The 17,513-nt window shown below is 48.6% G+C and overlaps 1 protein-coding gene across 7 annotated transcripts in view; it reads left to right on the top strand.

Annotated features, from left to right (window-relative positions):
- The window catches only part of tex14 (testis expressed 14, intercellular bridge forming factor), a 73,254-nt gene that overhangs the window by 39,037 nt on the left and 16,704 nt on the right, over positions 1 to 17,513 (top strand). For 6 of the 7 annotated variants that reach the window (XM_078422680.1, XM_078422686.1, XM_078422687.1 and 3 more), the window contains 4 exons: positions 149 to 258; positions 2,858 to 2,997; positions 9,678 to 9,983; positions 10,755 to 10,867. In XM_078422680.1, coding sequence (XP_078278806.1) covers positions 149 to 258; positions 2,858 to 2,997; positions 9,678 to 9,983; positions 10,755 to 10,867 — 669 coding nt within the window. The remainder of the gene's footprint in view (positions 1 to 148; positions 259 to 2,857; positions 2,998 to 9,677; positions 9,984 to 10,754; positions 10,868 to 17,513) is intronic. The other variant, XM_078422684.1, reaches the window with a different exon arrangement.

Here is a 17,513-nt window from a genome sequence, read left to right as displayed (position 1 = left end):
GATGTATGAAAATTGTCATGTAATACTTCTTTTCATCTACTAAATTCACTTCTGTAGATTGCTCAGAAAAGGGAGAAATAGCACTCTGCTATATAAATGGAAGTTGAAGCACATAATAATGTTTAATAGATGTATTTTCTTACTTTAGGCACGTAAAGGTCGCATATCTATGAGAATCCCTTCACAGGGGAACCAGCAAGGATCTAGAAAGCAGTGCATGTACCTGTCAAGCAATAGGCAAATCCGCATTACTCAAAGGTGAATTGTCCGTCTCTCATTATGTGTAATCATGGCAGTTATCTGATAGCAGTATATGTTATTGTGTACATGTAAGGAAAACTTGTAAGGCTTCTTTTGCTGCACACCATCTCTGAAGTGTATCCTGAAGTGAGTTAATGAATTGCTAGAATGGGGGATATACTTCAGAGGTAGTGTGCAGCAAAGCATTGACGGTTCAGGAGGATGAACTTCGGCCATGGATAGATATGTGAGACTGGGATATTATAGCCATTACAGAAATTTAGCGATGGGTGGGACAGGACTGACAGCTTCATGTTCCAGGATACAGATGCTACAGGCGAGATTGAGGTTAAAGGGGATAGAGGGAGTTGCTTTATTGATGTAGGGGAACATCACAGCAGTAGTCCAACACGACATCACTGAGGGATAAAACAGGCCAAAGTCAGCATAGTTTTGATGAAGGAGAGATCTTGCCTTACAAATCTGTTTGGAGTATTTTAAGGAGGTAACAAGCTGGAAAGACAAGGAAGAGTCATTGGATATTGTTTACTTCAAAAGGCCTTTGATAATGTGCCACACACAAGGCTACTAAACAGGATTTGTCCATGGTATTAGAGGGAAGGTACTAGCATGGATAGAAGATTAGCTGACTGACAGAAAGCCAAGAGTGGAATAAAGGAGGCCTTTTCTCGTTGGCTGTTGGTGACTAGTGGTGTTCCGCAGGGGTCGGTGTTGGGTCTGCTACTTTTCATATTGTATGTTAATGATCTGGATTGTGGAATTGATGGCTTTGTGGCCAGGTTTGCAGACGATATGAAAGTAGGTGGAGGGGCAGGTAGTGTTGAGGAGCAGGGAGTCATCAGAAGTATTTGGACAGTGGGCAAAGAAGTGGCAAATGGAATATAGCGTAGCAAAGTGTACGGTCGTGCACTTTGGTAGAAGGAATAAAGGTGTAGACAACTTTCTAAATGGGGATTCAGAAATCAGAGGTGCAAAACGACTTGAGAGTGGTGGTGCAAAATTCTTAAAAGATTTAATTTGCAGGTTGAATCAGTGGTAAAGTGGTCTGTCTATCCTCTCAGATGTGCATATAAAAATCTATGGAATTATTCAAAAAATGAGCATATATTTATGACCCATATTTATCTTTAGACAAATTTACTGAAAGTTAATTTAAAATAAAGTCACAAGAGACTGTAGATGCCAGAATATTGTGCAAAAAAATTGCTGGAGGAACTGATTAGTCAGAAGGGTGCTGACCCAAAAAGCCATATATTTCCTTCCACAGATGCCGCCTTTAGACTTGCAGTGTGGAAACCGGCCCTTCAGCCTACCGAGGCTGCACTGACCATCGATCACTCCGTACACTAGCACCATCCTGCACACTAGGGACAATTTCCAGAAAACAATGAACCTACAAACCTGTACCTCTTTGGAATGTGGGAGGAAACCGGAGCACCTGGAGAAAACCCACATGGTCACAGGGAGAACGTACAAACTCAGTACAGTCAGCACCCTTGGGCAGGATCGAATCCGACTCTCTGGCGCTGTAAGACAGCAACTCGACCTCTGTGCCACTATGCCACCCTAAAGCCTGAGTTCCTTCAGCTTTTTTCTTAATTAAAAATATAGTTGTTAATTCATTAATTAGTTTGACTGCTGCATTCACATACCATTGCAAGAAGCAACCTGGCCATCAACTGCAGCACAGGTGAGACAATTATCCATCTCCTGTTGCAGTGTGCATTGGCAAAAGATTCTGGGCAGAATCCAGTAGTTTTTGTTGAGATTGGTCTTGGAAATACTGGACTGAAACACAAAACACTGGACTGAATCATCTGCCAGCTATTCCCAGAGAAGCAAACGTAAATAAACATTCATTCCTGCTGGAAGTTCATCACCTTGGTGATAGACATGCTTTGGTCAGACAAATCCATGTTTTGTGGTCTTCTGCTGAAAGGAGCAGACTGCAACCAAATGCTACAGGCTGACACATTCCAAAGTTGACTGTGTTTCTATTCACTCGCGTTTAAAAGATTTGAGAGAAACTCTAAATGAAGTTACCAAATTCTAACAGGGCGAGGCAGATTGAATCTGGGGAAGATGGTTTCCCGGCTGGTATGTCACAACAAAAGGCCACATGGAGTTTAAGCACATGGGGTATACAATTATTGCTGAAATAAGAAAACTCTTCACTCAGGAGGTGGTAAATTGTGGAATTTGTTCCCACATAAGGCAGTAGTATACAAATTGCTAAATATATTGAGGAGATGGATACATTTCTAAATGTAAATGCATCCAGGAAAATGAGCAGAAAGAGGGAATATAGCTTTGTGATAGATGATTATCATTGATCATATTGAATTCTGGTGCTTGAAGACCCTACTCCTGCTCCTGTTTTTTACTTCTCTATGAATGTTTGGGAATCTGAAATTAATGTTAAGCTGACATAATATAAATTTGTAAACGTATAGTGATTTGCTTGGTACATTGAATGAAGACAGATGAATGTCCTCTATTGTATCAAATTCTATGAATGAAATGTATTTTGGTAAACAAAACTATATGTTAACTGTTGCATATTAATTTCAAATGCAATTTTGCTTTATTTGTCCAGCTGTAACATTGTGCCAGAAGGAGTCAAGGTGAGACGGAAAAAAGACACTGAGGTTTCTCATTTGACCAGTGCAGAGAAAACTCACAATCGAAATTATGGTAGAGCACTAAAGGGAACATCTGCCATCACCAGTTGGACAAGTAAGCAAATACACCTAGATCACACATAAAACTTAGTCAAGCAATTAGAAATGGCACTCAGCCTTGACCTTTCTATTTTACTGGAGTCATGACCAAGTGAATATATCATCCATTAGTATATCATTCTTTACTTTTCCTTTTAGATATTAAATTTTCCATCTGATAATTACTGCACAATGGTAGATGTAACTCAATCACCTTAACTGAGTGTAAGACTGATGTTAACCATTCTGGTGTAAACTATTTGAAACAGAAAATCTGCCTTTCGGCCAGTGTAAGGAGCAGGGAGTAGGCTGAATTGCATTAGCCACACCTTTTGGTGATCTCTGTATAGGAAAATAACTGCAGATGCTGGTACAAATCGAAGGTATCACAAAATGCTGGAGTAACTCAGCAGGTCAGGCAGCATCTAGGAGAGAGGGAATGGAATCACCTTTTGGTGATCTCTACTCCTCAACCAGAATTAATCCACATTACTAATCCAGAAAGGTACTCTACCACTATCTCCACAAGTTGGAAAATAAATGCTATTACACTTTCTGGGAAATACTACTGGCTTCATTGTAGGTACTTTGAATGGCACAGTTGTTTTTTCAAACAACTTGTTGGATAGCAATAAGGAACAGAAATCCAGGTTGATTTTCCTCTTGCTCTGCCGAGGTTCAGAAGCTTGTGCACAGAACAGCAAGTTAAAGCAGACTGGTGCTGATGGAGAACTGCACCATTGGAAGTACCATCCTTCAGATGAGACATTACAGTAACAGTGAGAACTTGCATTAATAGAGCACCTTTACAAAGCTAAATTTCTCAAGGCATTTCACAGAAATCCTTTTAAACAAAATTCTCTATATAAGGAGATATTGGGGCAGATCTCAGTTAGAAGTGGATTTTACGATATATCTTAAAGCAGTTAGTATCTGTGAAGAAAGAGACATTGACATCATAACTATTAGAACTGTTCTGGATAAAAACCTAAAACTGCATCAACTTGAAACATTAATCCTCTTTTCGGAGATACAGCCTGACCTGTTGAGTAGTTCCAACATTTTCTGTTTTGATACCAAGTTGGAATTAAATGATCTTAGTAGTGGCTCAAATATTTGGTTTGAAACACCTAGAAACATAGGTTGAGAACAAGTTAACTTCCAAAAGGGCTGGAGTCAATGGCTAGTTGATGGAACCAGGTGGGAGAGGGGAACAAATCTGTATATTTCATCTTCCCATTCCCACAATGAATTGTTTGTCCTTGGCCTTCTGCACTGCAATTATTCCTCTCTTTTGTGGTTCCACATTGCCCATTATTTCCTTATCTATTTCTGCCTATTACCCAAAAGCCTCTTTCTCAAAACTCCTTCCTTCCCCGTCCGACTTCATCTGCCCATCATCACTTGGTTCCACTTATCACCTACCAGCCTTTACTATCTCACTTCTCTCTCTCATCTCTTTATATTGGTTATCTTCTCTTTACAATCTCAATTCTGATGCAGGGTCTGAACCCCAAACACCAACCATCCCTCTGCCTCCACAGAAACTGCTTGACTTGCTGTTCCCCCAGCTGTTTGATTTTGGCCCTAAATATTTGAAGTAAGACATTTATAACTTGTATGTAAATTCTCGTGCAATAAAGGCTAACATCCCATTTCCTTTCAAAGACTCTGCTGTACCTCCATGTTAGCTTTCAGTGGCTTTTGAAAAAGAACAGCCAAGTCCCTTTTACAGTTGGGTGCCATTACATGAAAGCTTTGTCCCCCTTTCAGTGCACATGAAAGACCTACTCTACAATAAATTACTAGCGATGATGTTCTGGGTCAGTATTTTTCGCTCAACAGCATTTCACTATATTGTAGTGGCCTGGCGGAGGCCAGAGAAAAGGCAAGACGCCAGGCAGTGTTTAGTAAGATTCTTTTATTAGGCTGTGAGCTCCTGCCCACAGCGTAGTTCTCCTAGGGATAAGATACGCCTTCCCTTGGTCTGGCTTTTAACCCCTTTCGCCTGTCCGTCACGTAACGAGGGGGCTGACCCAAGGAGTGGCCTGATCCGCCACAGGACCCCCCCCCAAGAACCGGAGGTACAAAACGGACAGGAGGGCGCACGAGGCGACCAGCCCGGGTGCGCACCATGACCGGCGCAGGGACCGGCGACTGACCGACAGGTGGAGGGGTCGTAGCAGACACTGGAGGGGGTAGCTTGGACGGGGGGCGACCGCGCGGGCGGGGCTGTGCAACCGGCACCGGCCGATCAATGTCCACGTGTGCCGGCTTCAGCCGTGCGACCGAAACAGTCTCTCTGCGACCCCCCATGTCCAGAACGAATGTGGCCGAGCCGTGTTGCAGGACCCGGAAGGGGCCCTCGTACGGCCGCTGGAGAAGTGATCGGTGTGCGTCCCTGCGCAGGAACACAAACTGGCAGTCCTCCAGAGCGGCAGGGACGTGTGGCTGGAATGTCCCATGACGTGACGTGGGCACAGGTGCCAGCCTGCCCACCGTCTGCGGAAGACGTTGCAGGGCGTCAGAAGGCTGCTCCACTCGACCCTGCGCTGGTGGGATGAACTCCCCGGGAACCGTCAAGGGGGCCCCGTACACCAACTCGGCGGAGGAGGAGGCCAAGTCCTCCTTGGGTGCGGTGCGGATCCCCAGCAAAACCCACGGCAGGGCGTCCACCCAGTCTGGGCCCGTGAGCCGAGCCTTCAGGGCAGCTTTCAGCTGGCGGTGAAAGCGTTCCACCAACCCGTTCGACTGTGGATGGTACGCCGTAGTGTGGTGTAGGCTGACACCCAAGAGTCTTGCCATGGCCGACCACAGTTCCGAAGTGAACTGTAGCCCCCGGTCCGATGTAATGTCCAGTGGCACCCCGAACCGGGCGATCCAGTGCGCCGCCAAGGCCCGCGCGCAGGTGGCCGTCGAGGTGTCTGCCAGCGGAATGGCCTCCGGCCACCGCGTGAAGCGATCTACCACAGTGAAGAGGTGGGTCATGCCCCGGGACGGCGGCAGCCGCCCCACGATGTCCACATGAATGTGGTCGAAGCGCTGCCGAGGGACACGAAACTCTTGCAGAGGCGCACGCACGTGTCGCTGGATTTTTGAAGTTTGGCACGGGATGCAGGTGCGTGCCCAGTGTGCGACCTGCTTACGCAGCCCGTGCCACATGAAACGGGAGGATACAAGGGCCACCGTCGCCCGAATGGAGGGGTGAGACAGCCCGTGGAGCACCTCGAATACCCTGCGACGCCAGATGACAGGGACGATGGGCCGAGGCAGGCCAGTGGAGGTGTCGCACAACAGTGTTGTATCCCCGGGGCCACAGACAATGTCCTCCAGCTGCAGGCCGGACACGGCTGTACGATAGGCGGCCATCTCCTCGTCCCCCAGCTGTGCGGCTGCTAGGGCGGAATAGTCGATCCCCCCGGCCATTTGTAGGACGGCGTGGATCGCGGGTCTAGACAGGGCGTCGGCCACCCTGTTGTTTTTTCCTTCCACGAACCGAATTGAGGTGGTGTATTCCGACACATAAGCCAATTGTCTCTGTTGCCGCGCAGACCACGGATCCGAAACCTTGGCGAACGCAAAGGTGAGTGGCTTGTGGTCTGTGAACGCGGTGAAGGGTCTCCCCTCTAGGAAGTACCGAAAGTGGCGTACCGCGAGATAGAGGGCGAGGAGCTCCCGGTCGAACGCGCTGTAATGCCGTTGGGCCCCGCTGAGGTGCCTGCTAAAGAAGGCGAGTGGCCGCCAACACCCGTCGATGTGCTGCTCTAGCACCGCACCGACCGCCACCTCAGAAGCGTCCACGGTCAGGGCGGTTGGGGCATCCTCCTTAGGATGGACGAGCATCGTGGCCCTGGCTAGGGCCTCCTTAGCCTGCTCAAAGGCCGCTCCTGCTTCGTCGTCCCACTCGACCTCCTTGCGGCGACCAGCCATGAGGTGGAAGAGTGGGCGCATAGTTCTGGCCACCGACGGCAGGAAGCGGTGATAGAACGAGACCATCCCAACGAATTCCTGCAGGCCCTTGACAGTGGTCGGTCGGTGGAAACGGCGGACAGCTTCGACCCTGTCCGGAAGAGGTACCACCCCTTGTGGGGTCACCCGATGGCCGAGGAAATCGATGGCCGTCACCCCAAAACGGCACTTGGAAGTATTGATTGACAACCCGTACTCGCTGAGGCGTTTACACAGCTGGCGGAGGTGGGTGCAGTGCTCCTGCTTCGAGCGGCTGGCCACGAGTACGTCGTCCAAGTACACAAAGACGAATTCCAGGCCACGGCACACACAGTCCATAAGCCGTTGGAAGGCCTGTGCGGCGTTCTTCAACCCGAACGGCATCCGTAGAAACTCGAATAGGCCGAACGGGGTGATGATGGCAGTCTTGGGGATGTCATCGGGGTGGACCGGGATTTGATTATATCCACGCACAAGGTCCACCTTGGAGAACACGGATGCTCCGGCCAGGTGGGCATTAAAGTCCTGGATGTGCGGAACCGGGTACCTGTCGGGAACGGTCGCGTCATTTAAGCGCCGATAGTCCCCGCACGGTCGCCAACCCCCGTCCGCCTTGGGGACCAAGTGGAGTGGTGACGCCCACGGGCTATCGGAAGGGCGCACGATGCCCATTGACTCCATCTGACGAAACTCCTCTCGAGCTAGACGGAGCTTGTCTGGAGCGAGACGCCGCGCTCGGGCGTGCACGGGTGGCCCGGTGGTGGGGATGTGATGTTGCACCCCGTGCTTGGGAGCGGAGGAGGAGAAGTGGGTTTCCACAATGTCCGGGAAGTCCGCCAGGATGCGCGCGTACGTCGCATCCACGGACGACAGGTGTCCGACGTTGGGGGAGACCGGCCTCAGCGTGCTGGAGTGCACCAGGCGCTGCCGCCTGACATCCACGAGCATGGAATGCGCCCGCAGGAAGTCGGCGCCCAGCAGCGGCTGGGAAACATCAGCAATGATGAACCGCCACGTGAACCAGCTGTCGCCGAAGTTAAGGGCGAGCTGGCAGACCCCGTAATTGTTGATGGGGCTACCGTTCGCCGCAGTGAGGAGGGGGCCGCGTTTGCCCGTATGGATATCGGCGGTGGAAGGAGGTAGGACGCTCACCTCTGCTCCAGTGTCGACGAGGAACCGACCCCCGGTGCGGCGATCCCGGGCGAACACACGATGGATCTGGCCGGCCGCCGAATGGATCACTGACGGCCGGCCCTCGCGTTTCCCGGAAAGGCACAGGGTAGGCGACATTGCTTGGCGTTCGGTCCCCAACGACGGTGATAATAGCACCAGCCGCTTTTGCTGGTGTCCGGTGGTGGTGCAGACTGGGATGCCCACCAGCGACCTCCGGTGGTCTCCAGCGGTATTGGAGGTGGTGCTGCTTGGGCCGACCACCAGCGACCTCTGGTGGCGTCTGGCTGAATTGTCGGCGGGCCGTGCGAGAAGGGCGTGCCGGCACCGGGGTGCCCGATGGCGGCCGGATTTCGCCGCGGGGGTCGCCCTGAAACGGGGTCGACGGCGGCCCCAGCTTGCTGTTGGCCTTCCGATGCCGCGGAAAAGACGGCTAGGGCTGCCAGGTCCTCCCGACGGGACATCCAGATTTGATCAGCGTGCTCGCCCAGCCGCTGCGTGTCGGTGAAGGGGTCCTCAGCGAGCTGAGAACGGAGGTCGACCGGGAGCTGCCGCAGGTAGGCCTGCTTGAATAAGAAACAGGGCGGGTGGTTGCCCATAAGGGCGAGCATGTCCTCCAGGAGGGCCGACGGCCGTCGGTCCCCGAGCCCCCCCTGGCTCATAACGCGAGTTGCCCTCTCGGCGTCGCTGAGGCCGAACCTCCTGATAAGGAGTTCTTTAAGGCCCTTATATTTGTCATCCGCGGGGGGGTCATTAAGGTAAGGCTTTACTCGCCTTGCTGTCGCCTGGTCCAGGGCGCCGACGACATAAAAGTACTTCGTCAAGTCGACGGTTACCCCTCGCACAGCAAACTGTGCCTCTGCCTGCTGAAACCAGACCTCAGGCTCTTCGGTCCACAGGGTCGGGAGTTTGAGGGAGACGGCCTCGAGGTCGGCAGGACCGAGGGCGGCAGGACCGGGTTGCACGAGGGCGGCAGGACCGGGTTGCACATTATCGTTTGACATCACTACGTGTGATGTCCGTCGAGGTCACCAATGTAGTGGCCTGGCGGAGGCCAGAGAAAAGGCAAGACGCCAGGCAGTGTTTAGTAAGATTCTTTTATTAGGCTGTGAGCTCCTGCCCACAGCGTAGTTCTCCTAGGGATAAGATACGCCTTCCCTTGGTCTGGCTTTTAACCCCTTTCGCCTGTCCGTCACGTAACGAGGGGGCTGACCCAAGGAGTGGCCTGATCCGCCACAATATGGTCTTTTCCTGTACTATGATGTCAATTTTTGTATTTTTGCTGCTGCAAAGTGCTTGGGGACATTTTAGTATGTTGAAGATGCAGTATGTTGAAGATAAACAGAGGTTAGAATTGTATTGCTGTTTTGTGTGGTTGTGCTGTGCCTAATTTGTTGTAATTTAATTACAACATGAGCAACACTTGAATGACTGTGAAACCTTCTGAAGTCTCCTCCATCACAGGACGTGCTTGAAAGCCATTTCAGACAAATTGTCATTTGAAAATGTTAGAGCACAATAGTGAATAACATTAAAATAATTGTGTTTGAAATTCATTGTTTAATATTATCTTCATAGGTGACATGACAGACATGATTGAAAAGATGGCATCTGGATGCCTGCCAGTTGGACAAGGGGAGCCAAAGCTGCGAGGAGGGCCACATACTGGACATGTGGATGAAGAGGAGTTGTTTCGTCGTTTTGCAAAGTTACCGCTGCAAAGCATGAAACATCCTCAATCTTCCAAAAGTCACCTTGTAAATAGTATGGAAGGTCATCTGAATCACCAACAAATGAAATGCCACTTACACAACCCTCCAGATAATAAACTCACTGACAGTGATAGTAGTCTAGAAATTGAGGAATCTTCGCAAAGTGGTACAGGTGAGATATTCAAAGAGGAATCCCATCTGTGCTTTTCAAAGAAACCAGATCAAATTGTTCCAAATGTTTAATTACATCTTGAAAGATGGTGGCTATTTTCTTGATGAATGTGGTGGGAACTTGCTGACTCTGGAAGACGAATTGGTCAAATTTGTGATTCTTTCCTCCAAACTTTAAACTTTATTATGTGTATTTACTGAATTAATGCACATAAATTGATCATGAACTTCTAGTTGTCATGTCAATTAATATCAATGGTGTTTAGTTTAGAGATACAGCACAGAAAGAGGCCCTTCGGCATACCAAGTACAAGCTGACCAGCAATTAACCGCACATTAACACTATCCTACACACACTAGGGACTATTTTACCAAGCCGATTAGCCTGCAAACCTGTACGTCTTTGGAGTCTGAGAGGAAACCAGAGCACCCGGGGAAAACCCACGCAGGTCACAGGGAGAACATACAAACTCCGTACAGATAGCACCCGTAGTCAGGATCTAACCCGGCTCTCTGGTGCTGTAAGGCAGCAACTCTACCGCTGCGCCGCCATGCCGCCTAGTGGGACACGTGAACGTTTTATAACTGAAAGATTATAGTATGACAAGTTTAGATCCTTTTTGATATTTTACTAGGTCTGAAATTTTATTTCAGTTCTATTTTACTGGAACTGAAATTGGGGAGAAATGAACTGCAGAACAAAAATAGAAACTAGCTAAAAGGGGGGAAATTCTAATCTTTTCACTTGAATTAGATTTGTGTTGTGTTTTAGGACAAAGAGAATCTTTTGATAGCCAGCAATCAGGGTGTAGCGAAGAAGAGTTAAAGATAACAAACCTGGACAGAACGTGCATCACAAGAAGTCCACAAAAGAAAGCTCAAAAGGTGCGTTACAGTCTTGGGCACACTTATAGAATTGCTTCAATTTCTGTCCTGTATAATTTCAAGTTTTTTTTCTTAACTAATTGAAGATCACATTAGTCACGCTAAATCATTTTTTACCGTACATGCCACATTAATCATTCACAAAACAGTAGAAACGAGAAAAGATTTAGAACTTTTCAAGGTAAAGATTATGACACCATACGATAAGATAGAACTTTATTTATCCCAGGAGGGAAATTGGTCTGCCAACAGTCATAAAACACAACAAGATACATGAAACATGAAATTAAAGTGATGAGTGGGGTCCAGGATTGGGGATGTGCAAAGATGGGGGGGGGGGGGGGGGGGGGGGGAAGGGGGAGGGGAAACAGTCTACCACAAAACAGAAAGGGGGGGAGTTGTACAGTTTGATAGTCACAAGGAAAAATAATCTCCTGTAGCATTCTGTGCTGGATCTTGGTGGAATCAGTCTGTTGCGGAAGGTGCTCTTCAGGTTGACCAGTGTGTCATGAAGGGGGTGAGCTGTATTGTCCAAGATATTCCACAGTTTGAGCATCCTTGCCTCCAAGACCATCTCCAGTGAATCCAACTCCACCTCCACGACGGAGCCAGCCAATGAACCAATGAAAAGAAAATAAAGATCCCAGATGGATGCCTGGCAGAAATTGCCAATTCTGATACAAACAGAAAGAAAGAATGTTACCTAAACCTGGAGAATTTGATATTGAGTCCAAACGATTGTAACGTGCTATGATAGAAAATAAAGTGCTTTTCTTCATGTTTGAGTTGGTTCTCCTCGTAACAGTGCAGGAAGTCACAGTGGGAGTGGGATGGGGAATTACAGTAGGATGTGGACTGAATGCAGATGCTTCACAAGCAAACACCCAATCTGTGTTTGCTTTTTCCAATGTAATGGACATCAGATGTACTGTACTAAATTGGAAAAAGTGCAAGTGAATCGCTGCTTTACCTGGAAGACTGATTGGGGAAACTGAAAGACAGTTTCAAAGGGAACGGTAACTTTGAGGTGCTGAAAGTGAAGCGGAGTAGATGTCTGGTAGACAAATCTTGCTGGAGTTGGCAGAAGCTGCAAAGTGATTCCTTTGCAACTCCTTGGATTCTCTTCTGTTCCCACCAACAATTCCCCATTTTATGGCAAGTCCCCATGCATGCACAGAGATGCAATGCCTGCCCTTTCACCTATTCCACAATCCGATGATTTCAGAAGAGCTGTGTTCAGGAGTGACCCTGAGCGTCTGCATGCCTCGCAGTTTAACTTCCACTCTGACCTATCTGTCTGAGGCCTCCTGTACTGTAACAATGAGACCCAACTGAAGCTTGAGGAACAAAATCTCATCTACCTGGGCAGAAGTTCCTTCTGGACTCAGTATCGAATCAAGCAACTTGCTCCTTCTTTCTGTCTGCATCAGAATTGACAATTTCTGCCAGTGATCCTTTTGTGATTTTGGCTGTGTATTTCTCTATCCATTGGCATGGTCTGGTCTGCTGGGTGTGTCGTGTTATTGGCAACACAAACAGAAACATAATAAAATTATGAATGTCCCATTTACTCATTTTGTCTCAGTCAATCAGATATATTCCCTGTGTTCCACCCATCCCTTTCCAACTTACTATGCAATTGAAAACTAACTTGTTTTCTCTCTTTCTCAGTTCTGATGAAGGGTCTCAGACTTGAAATGAGAACTATTACTCTTTCCACTGATGCTGCCTGACTTGCTTAGTGTTTCCAGAGTATTCTGTGAACAGCTCTGTTGTTATTAGCCCTAAGAAATAGACAATGACACAAATAATTTACACTAGTAATGAATTGTATTTTACATGGTAAAAATTATTTCCCATTTTACAAAATAAAGCATTCTCTAATTTACCGTGAACAATGAGAAGGAAATTTGCTATATATATATAGTATAAGAAAATAACTGCAGATGCTGGTACAAATCGAAGGTCTTTATTCACAAAATGCTGGAGTAACTCAGCAGGTCAGGCAGCATCTCGGGAGAGAAGGAATGGGTGACGTGTCGGGTCGAGACCCTTCTTCAGACTGATGTCAGGGGGGCGGGACAAAGGAAGGATATAGGTGGAGACAGGAAGATAGAGGGAGATCTGGGAAAGAGGAGGGGAAGAGAGGGACAGAGGAACTATCTAAAGTTGGAGAAGTCGATGTTCACACCACTGGGCTGCAAGCTGCCCAGGCGAAATATGAGGTGCTATTCCTCCAATCTCCGGTGGGCCTCACTATGGCACTGGAGGAGGCCCATGACAGAAAGGTCAGACTGGGAATGGGAGGGGGAGTTGAAGTGCTCGGCCACCGGGAGATCAGTTTGGCCAACGTGGACCAAGCGCAGGTGTTGAGTGAAGCAATCGCCGAGCCTGCGCTTGGTTTCGCCGATGTAAATAAGTTGACATCTAGAGCAGCGGATGCAATAGATGAGGTTGGAGGAGGTACAGGTGAACCTTTGTCTCACCTGGAAAGACTGTTTGGTCCTTGGATGGAGTTGAGGGGGGAGGTAAAGGGACAGGTGTTGCATCTCGTGCGGTTGCAGGGGAAAGTGCCCGGGGATGGGGTGGTTTAGGTAGGAAGGGACGAGTGGACCAGGGAGTTACGGAGGGAACGTTTATATATATATATATGTATATATATACAGACTGCATTATTTCATTTCAAACTACATTGGAAAAACTCCTAAGGCAGATTTTATGATAAAACTCATTTCTAAAGTGCCAAACTTTGGATATAATGTAGAGCTATATACGATGCTGTTATAGTGGGTTTTTTGGTCATATAATATAAAACTGCTGAACTAATTGTCGCTGAGAATTATAGATTGATTTGGGGTACAGTTACAGACCTGGCCACTGAGTGTCACTCTGAAGCAGCATTCCAACTTGGTGTTACCAAGTAGTTGGATTAATAATTAATGTTTCAAATGCTCTGCACCCTTATAGCCCTGATAGACTACCTCATCAAATGTAAGCAACTGTCCTTCTCTGCAGCATCCAGCTCCAGAAGGCTCTGAGTTTAAAATCCACTTCCAGGAACCTTTGGTCAAAGTTCTCACCCTATGTGTTTGTTGACCCAAAATGCTGACCACTCCTTACTACCCATGGTTTGCTGACTTCTTCCAGCAGATTGTTGCTCCAGATTCCAGTATCGGAAGTCACTCATGTTTCCTTCTCAACCTTGCACCTCTTATTGTTGTGCCCTATTCATTCACATATCAGCTTTATCCATCTTCTAAATTGTCACCAATTGCTGGTGAGTGCTGCTTGAGCCTTGTACCACTTCCTCAAAAGAAGCTGCGATTGTTCCTCTCAATTATTTATCTCTCGTTGGTAGATTTGAATAGTTTTTAATTTCCGATAGCACAACTCTCACCACTTCAACATTAGACAGATTTTCTTAGATGCTGCCCATTGTCCTTCCACCAATGACAACAAGAGTGGTGAGACACAGAGACTCAGAATTGCTTCCCTGCATTACATTTTAGCAATGCCCTCTGGTCCCTTCCCTCATGTTAGGATGATCCAGAATATTAAGATAGTTAAGATCTATGATTCACAACTGGCTTACCCAGAGAACAGGAAGGGTGTCATACTGGCTGGAGGTCGGTGACCAGTAGACGAAAATGTAGATGGGTTATAGTCATAGGGTCCTACTGCACAGAAATAGGCTCTTCGGCCCAAATTATTCATACCAACCAAGATACACCATCCAGTAGTATAAGAAAATAACTGCAGATGCTGGTACAAATCGATTTATTCACAAAATGCTGGAGTAACTCAGCAGGTCAGGCAGTATCTCGGGAGAGAAGGAATGGGTGACGTTTCGGGTCGAGACCCTTCTTCAGATACACCATCCAAGCTAGTCTGATTGTCCAACGGTTGGCCCAGATCAATCTAAACTATTCCTGTCCATGTACTTGTCCAGGTTTCTTTTAAATGTTGTTATAGTATTGACCTGAGGAGAGGCATCAAAGCTGCAAAGGAGGCCTACAAGAAAAAAGTGGAGGACCATCTCACACACAATAACCCACGGCAGGCGTGGCAAGGATTACAGCAAATCACCAACTACAAAGGCAACACACACACCACATACTGTCTGTGCTGACGCCTCGCTGGCAGAGGAACTGAACATTTATTTGCTCGCTTTGAGGCAAAGAGGCCCCACACAGTCACGCTGCCCCACCGACCTCCAGCCCCCACTCGCTCACTCTCCAGGAACACCATGTGAGGCGTGTGCTCAAGTCGGTGAACCCAAGGAAAGCCGCTGGACCTGATGGTGTACTCGGCAAAGTACTTAAAGCTTGTGCTGACCAGCTATCAGGGAACTTCACCAAGATCTTCAATCTTTCCCTGACACAAGACACCATACCAATTTGTCTGAAGTCGGCTACCATCATCCCTGTCCCTAAGAATCCAGCCATTAGTTTTGTGTATTAGTTTTTTGCAACTTTAGCGCGTAATGGAGACCAAAGCCGACGTTTTTGCACTATTTTTTTCACCTACCCTGTCCGGAGATCCCGCACGCAGCCAGGGCCCTATTGTTCACATGAGGGAGCAGCTGTTAGCGCTCTGTAACCCAGCGCTGCTGCCTCAGGAGCGATCCGACGTCCCCCGTGAGCTGAGGAGGAGGAGACGAGGGTGCCGTGCAGGAATCCAGCGTAGAGTCGGGAGGAGACGCTATGGACCAGTGCTCCCATCCATCGTTATGGGAAATGTAAGATCTCTCCCCAACAAGATGGACGAGTTGGCGGCGTTGACCCGGCACCAGAGGGAATATCGGGAGTCCAGCATCATGCTGTTTACAGAGACATGGCTGAACACGTTAACTCCGGACACGAATGCCTCACTGGATGGTTTTCACCTGAGGCGGGCGGACAGAACAGTGGAGAGTTGTAAGAGAAAAGGAGGAGGACTGGCTGTGTTTGTAAATGATAGATTATGTAACCCTGGGCACATACATCACTGTTAAAGAGCAGCTCTGCTGCAGGGACACCAAGCTGTTAGCACGAGGCCTTACTATCTACCAAGGGAATTCTCACATGTTGTTGTGATAGCAACATATATTCCCCCTTTGCTAATGGCGACACAGCCTGTGATGTACTGCACTCAGCTGTGAGCAGGTTGCAAACACAGCACCCACATGCCCTCTTTCTAATCTCCGGGGACTTCAACCACGCACCCCCATCATCCACTCTGCCCACTTTCACCCAGTACGTCACCTGCTGCACCAGAGACAATAAAATACTGGACTTATTTTATGCCAACACCAAGGAGGCATATAACTCAGCACCCCAACATGATCCATCACCAGCCTGTGTACAAAACCCTCGTGCACAGGCAGCCAGCGGTGACCCGCACAGTTAGAGGATGCTCCAAGGAGACTGAGGAGGCTCTGAGAGACTGTTTCGAAACAACTGTGTGGGAGGAACTCTGATCACCTTGGGGAGGACATTAACGGTCTAACCCAGTGTATCACGGACTATATTAACTTCTGTGTGGAGAACACTGTACCCACCAGGATTGTACGGTGTTTCTCCAACAACAAACCCTGGGTCAACCCTGACATAAAGGATCTCCTTAAGGAGAAAAAGAGGGCCTTTAATTTGGGAAATAAGGAGCTGAAGGCTGTGCAAAAGGAGCTGAGGAGGACGACCAGAGAGGGGAAGAACAGCTACAAGAAGAAGATGGAGGACCAGCTGCAGAGGAATAACATCAGTGGAGTCTGGAGAGGCCTCAAAACCATCACTGGGTACAAGGAACCGGACTCCCGGGCCGGGTGGGACCAGATGTGGGTGAACAATCTGAACCTTTTCTTCAACAGGTTCGATCAGGTCCATTCACCCCTGCTGCAACCCTCCTTGTCTGCACGTCCAGTACACTGCCCCACCTCCCCTCCCACAGCACGAGTCACGGTTGCCACCCACTGCTTCTGCTTCTCCTGCCCCGACCCCACCTCCTCCCCCCACACCACCCCACACCCCCTGCTCCTCTCACACCCGTGAGCACACAGCCCCTGTGCTCCAATCTGTATTTCTCCACAGACCAGGTGAGAAATGAGCTCAGGAAGATCAATGCGAGGAAGGCGGCTGGTCCGGACAGCATCAGCTCGAGGCTCCTCAAGTCCTGTGCAGACCAGCTGTGCGGAATAATGGAGCATGTCTTCAATTTGAGCCTGAAACTGGGGAGAGTTCCACAGCTGTGGAAAACATCCTGCGTGGTACCGGTACCAAAGACGCCGCACCCGAAGGAACTCAACAGCTACAGGCCGGTGGCACTGACATCACAGCTGATGAAGACACTGAAGCATCTGGTCCTCGCCAATCTCCCCCCCCCCCCCCCCCCCCCCCGAACCTGGTCTCGGACATGGTGGTCTGCAGCACAGGGGTTCCGCAGGGAACAGTGCTAGCTCCATTCTTGTTCACCCTGTACACTGCGGACTTCAGGCACAGCTCAGCAAACTCCTATCTACAGAAGTTCTCTGATGACTCTGCCATCGTCGGCCTCATCACAGGCGATGATGACAGGGCGTACAGAGAACAGATCAAGGAGTTTGTGGACTGGTGCCAACGGAACTGACTCCGGATCAACGCGGGGAAAACCAGGGAGATGGTGGTAGATTTCT

The sequence above is a fragment of the Rhinoraja longicauda genome, chromosome 26, assembly GCF_053455715.1.
Source record: "Rhinoraja longicauda isolate Sanriku21f chromosome 26, sRhiLon1.1, whole genome shotgun sequence".
Lineage (NCBI taxonomy): Eukaryota > Metazoa > Chordata > Chondrichthyes > Rajiformes > Arhynchobatidae > Rhinoraja > Rhinoraja longicauda.
Note: the sequence above shows the minus strand (reverse complement) of the source record. Positions and strands in the feature narration are given on the sequence as shown.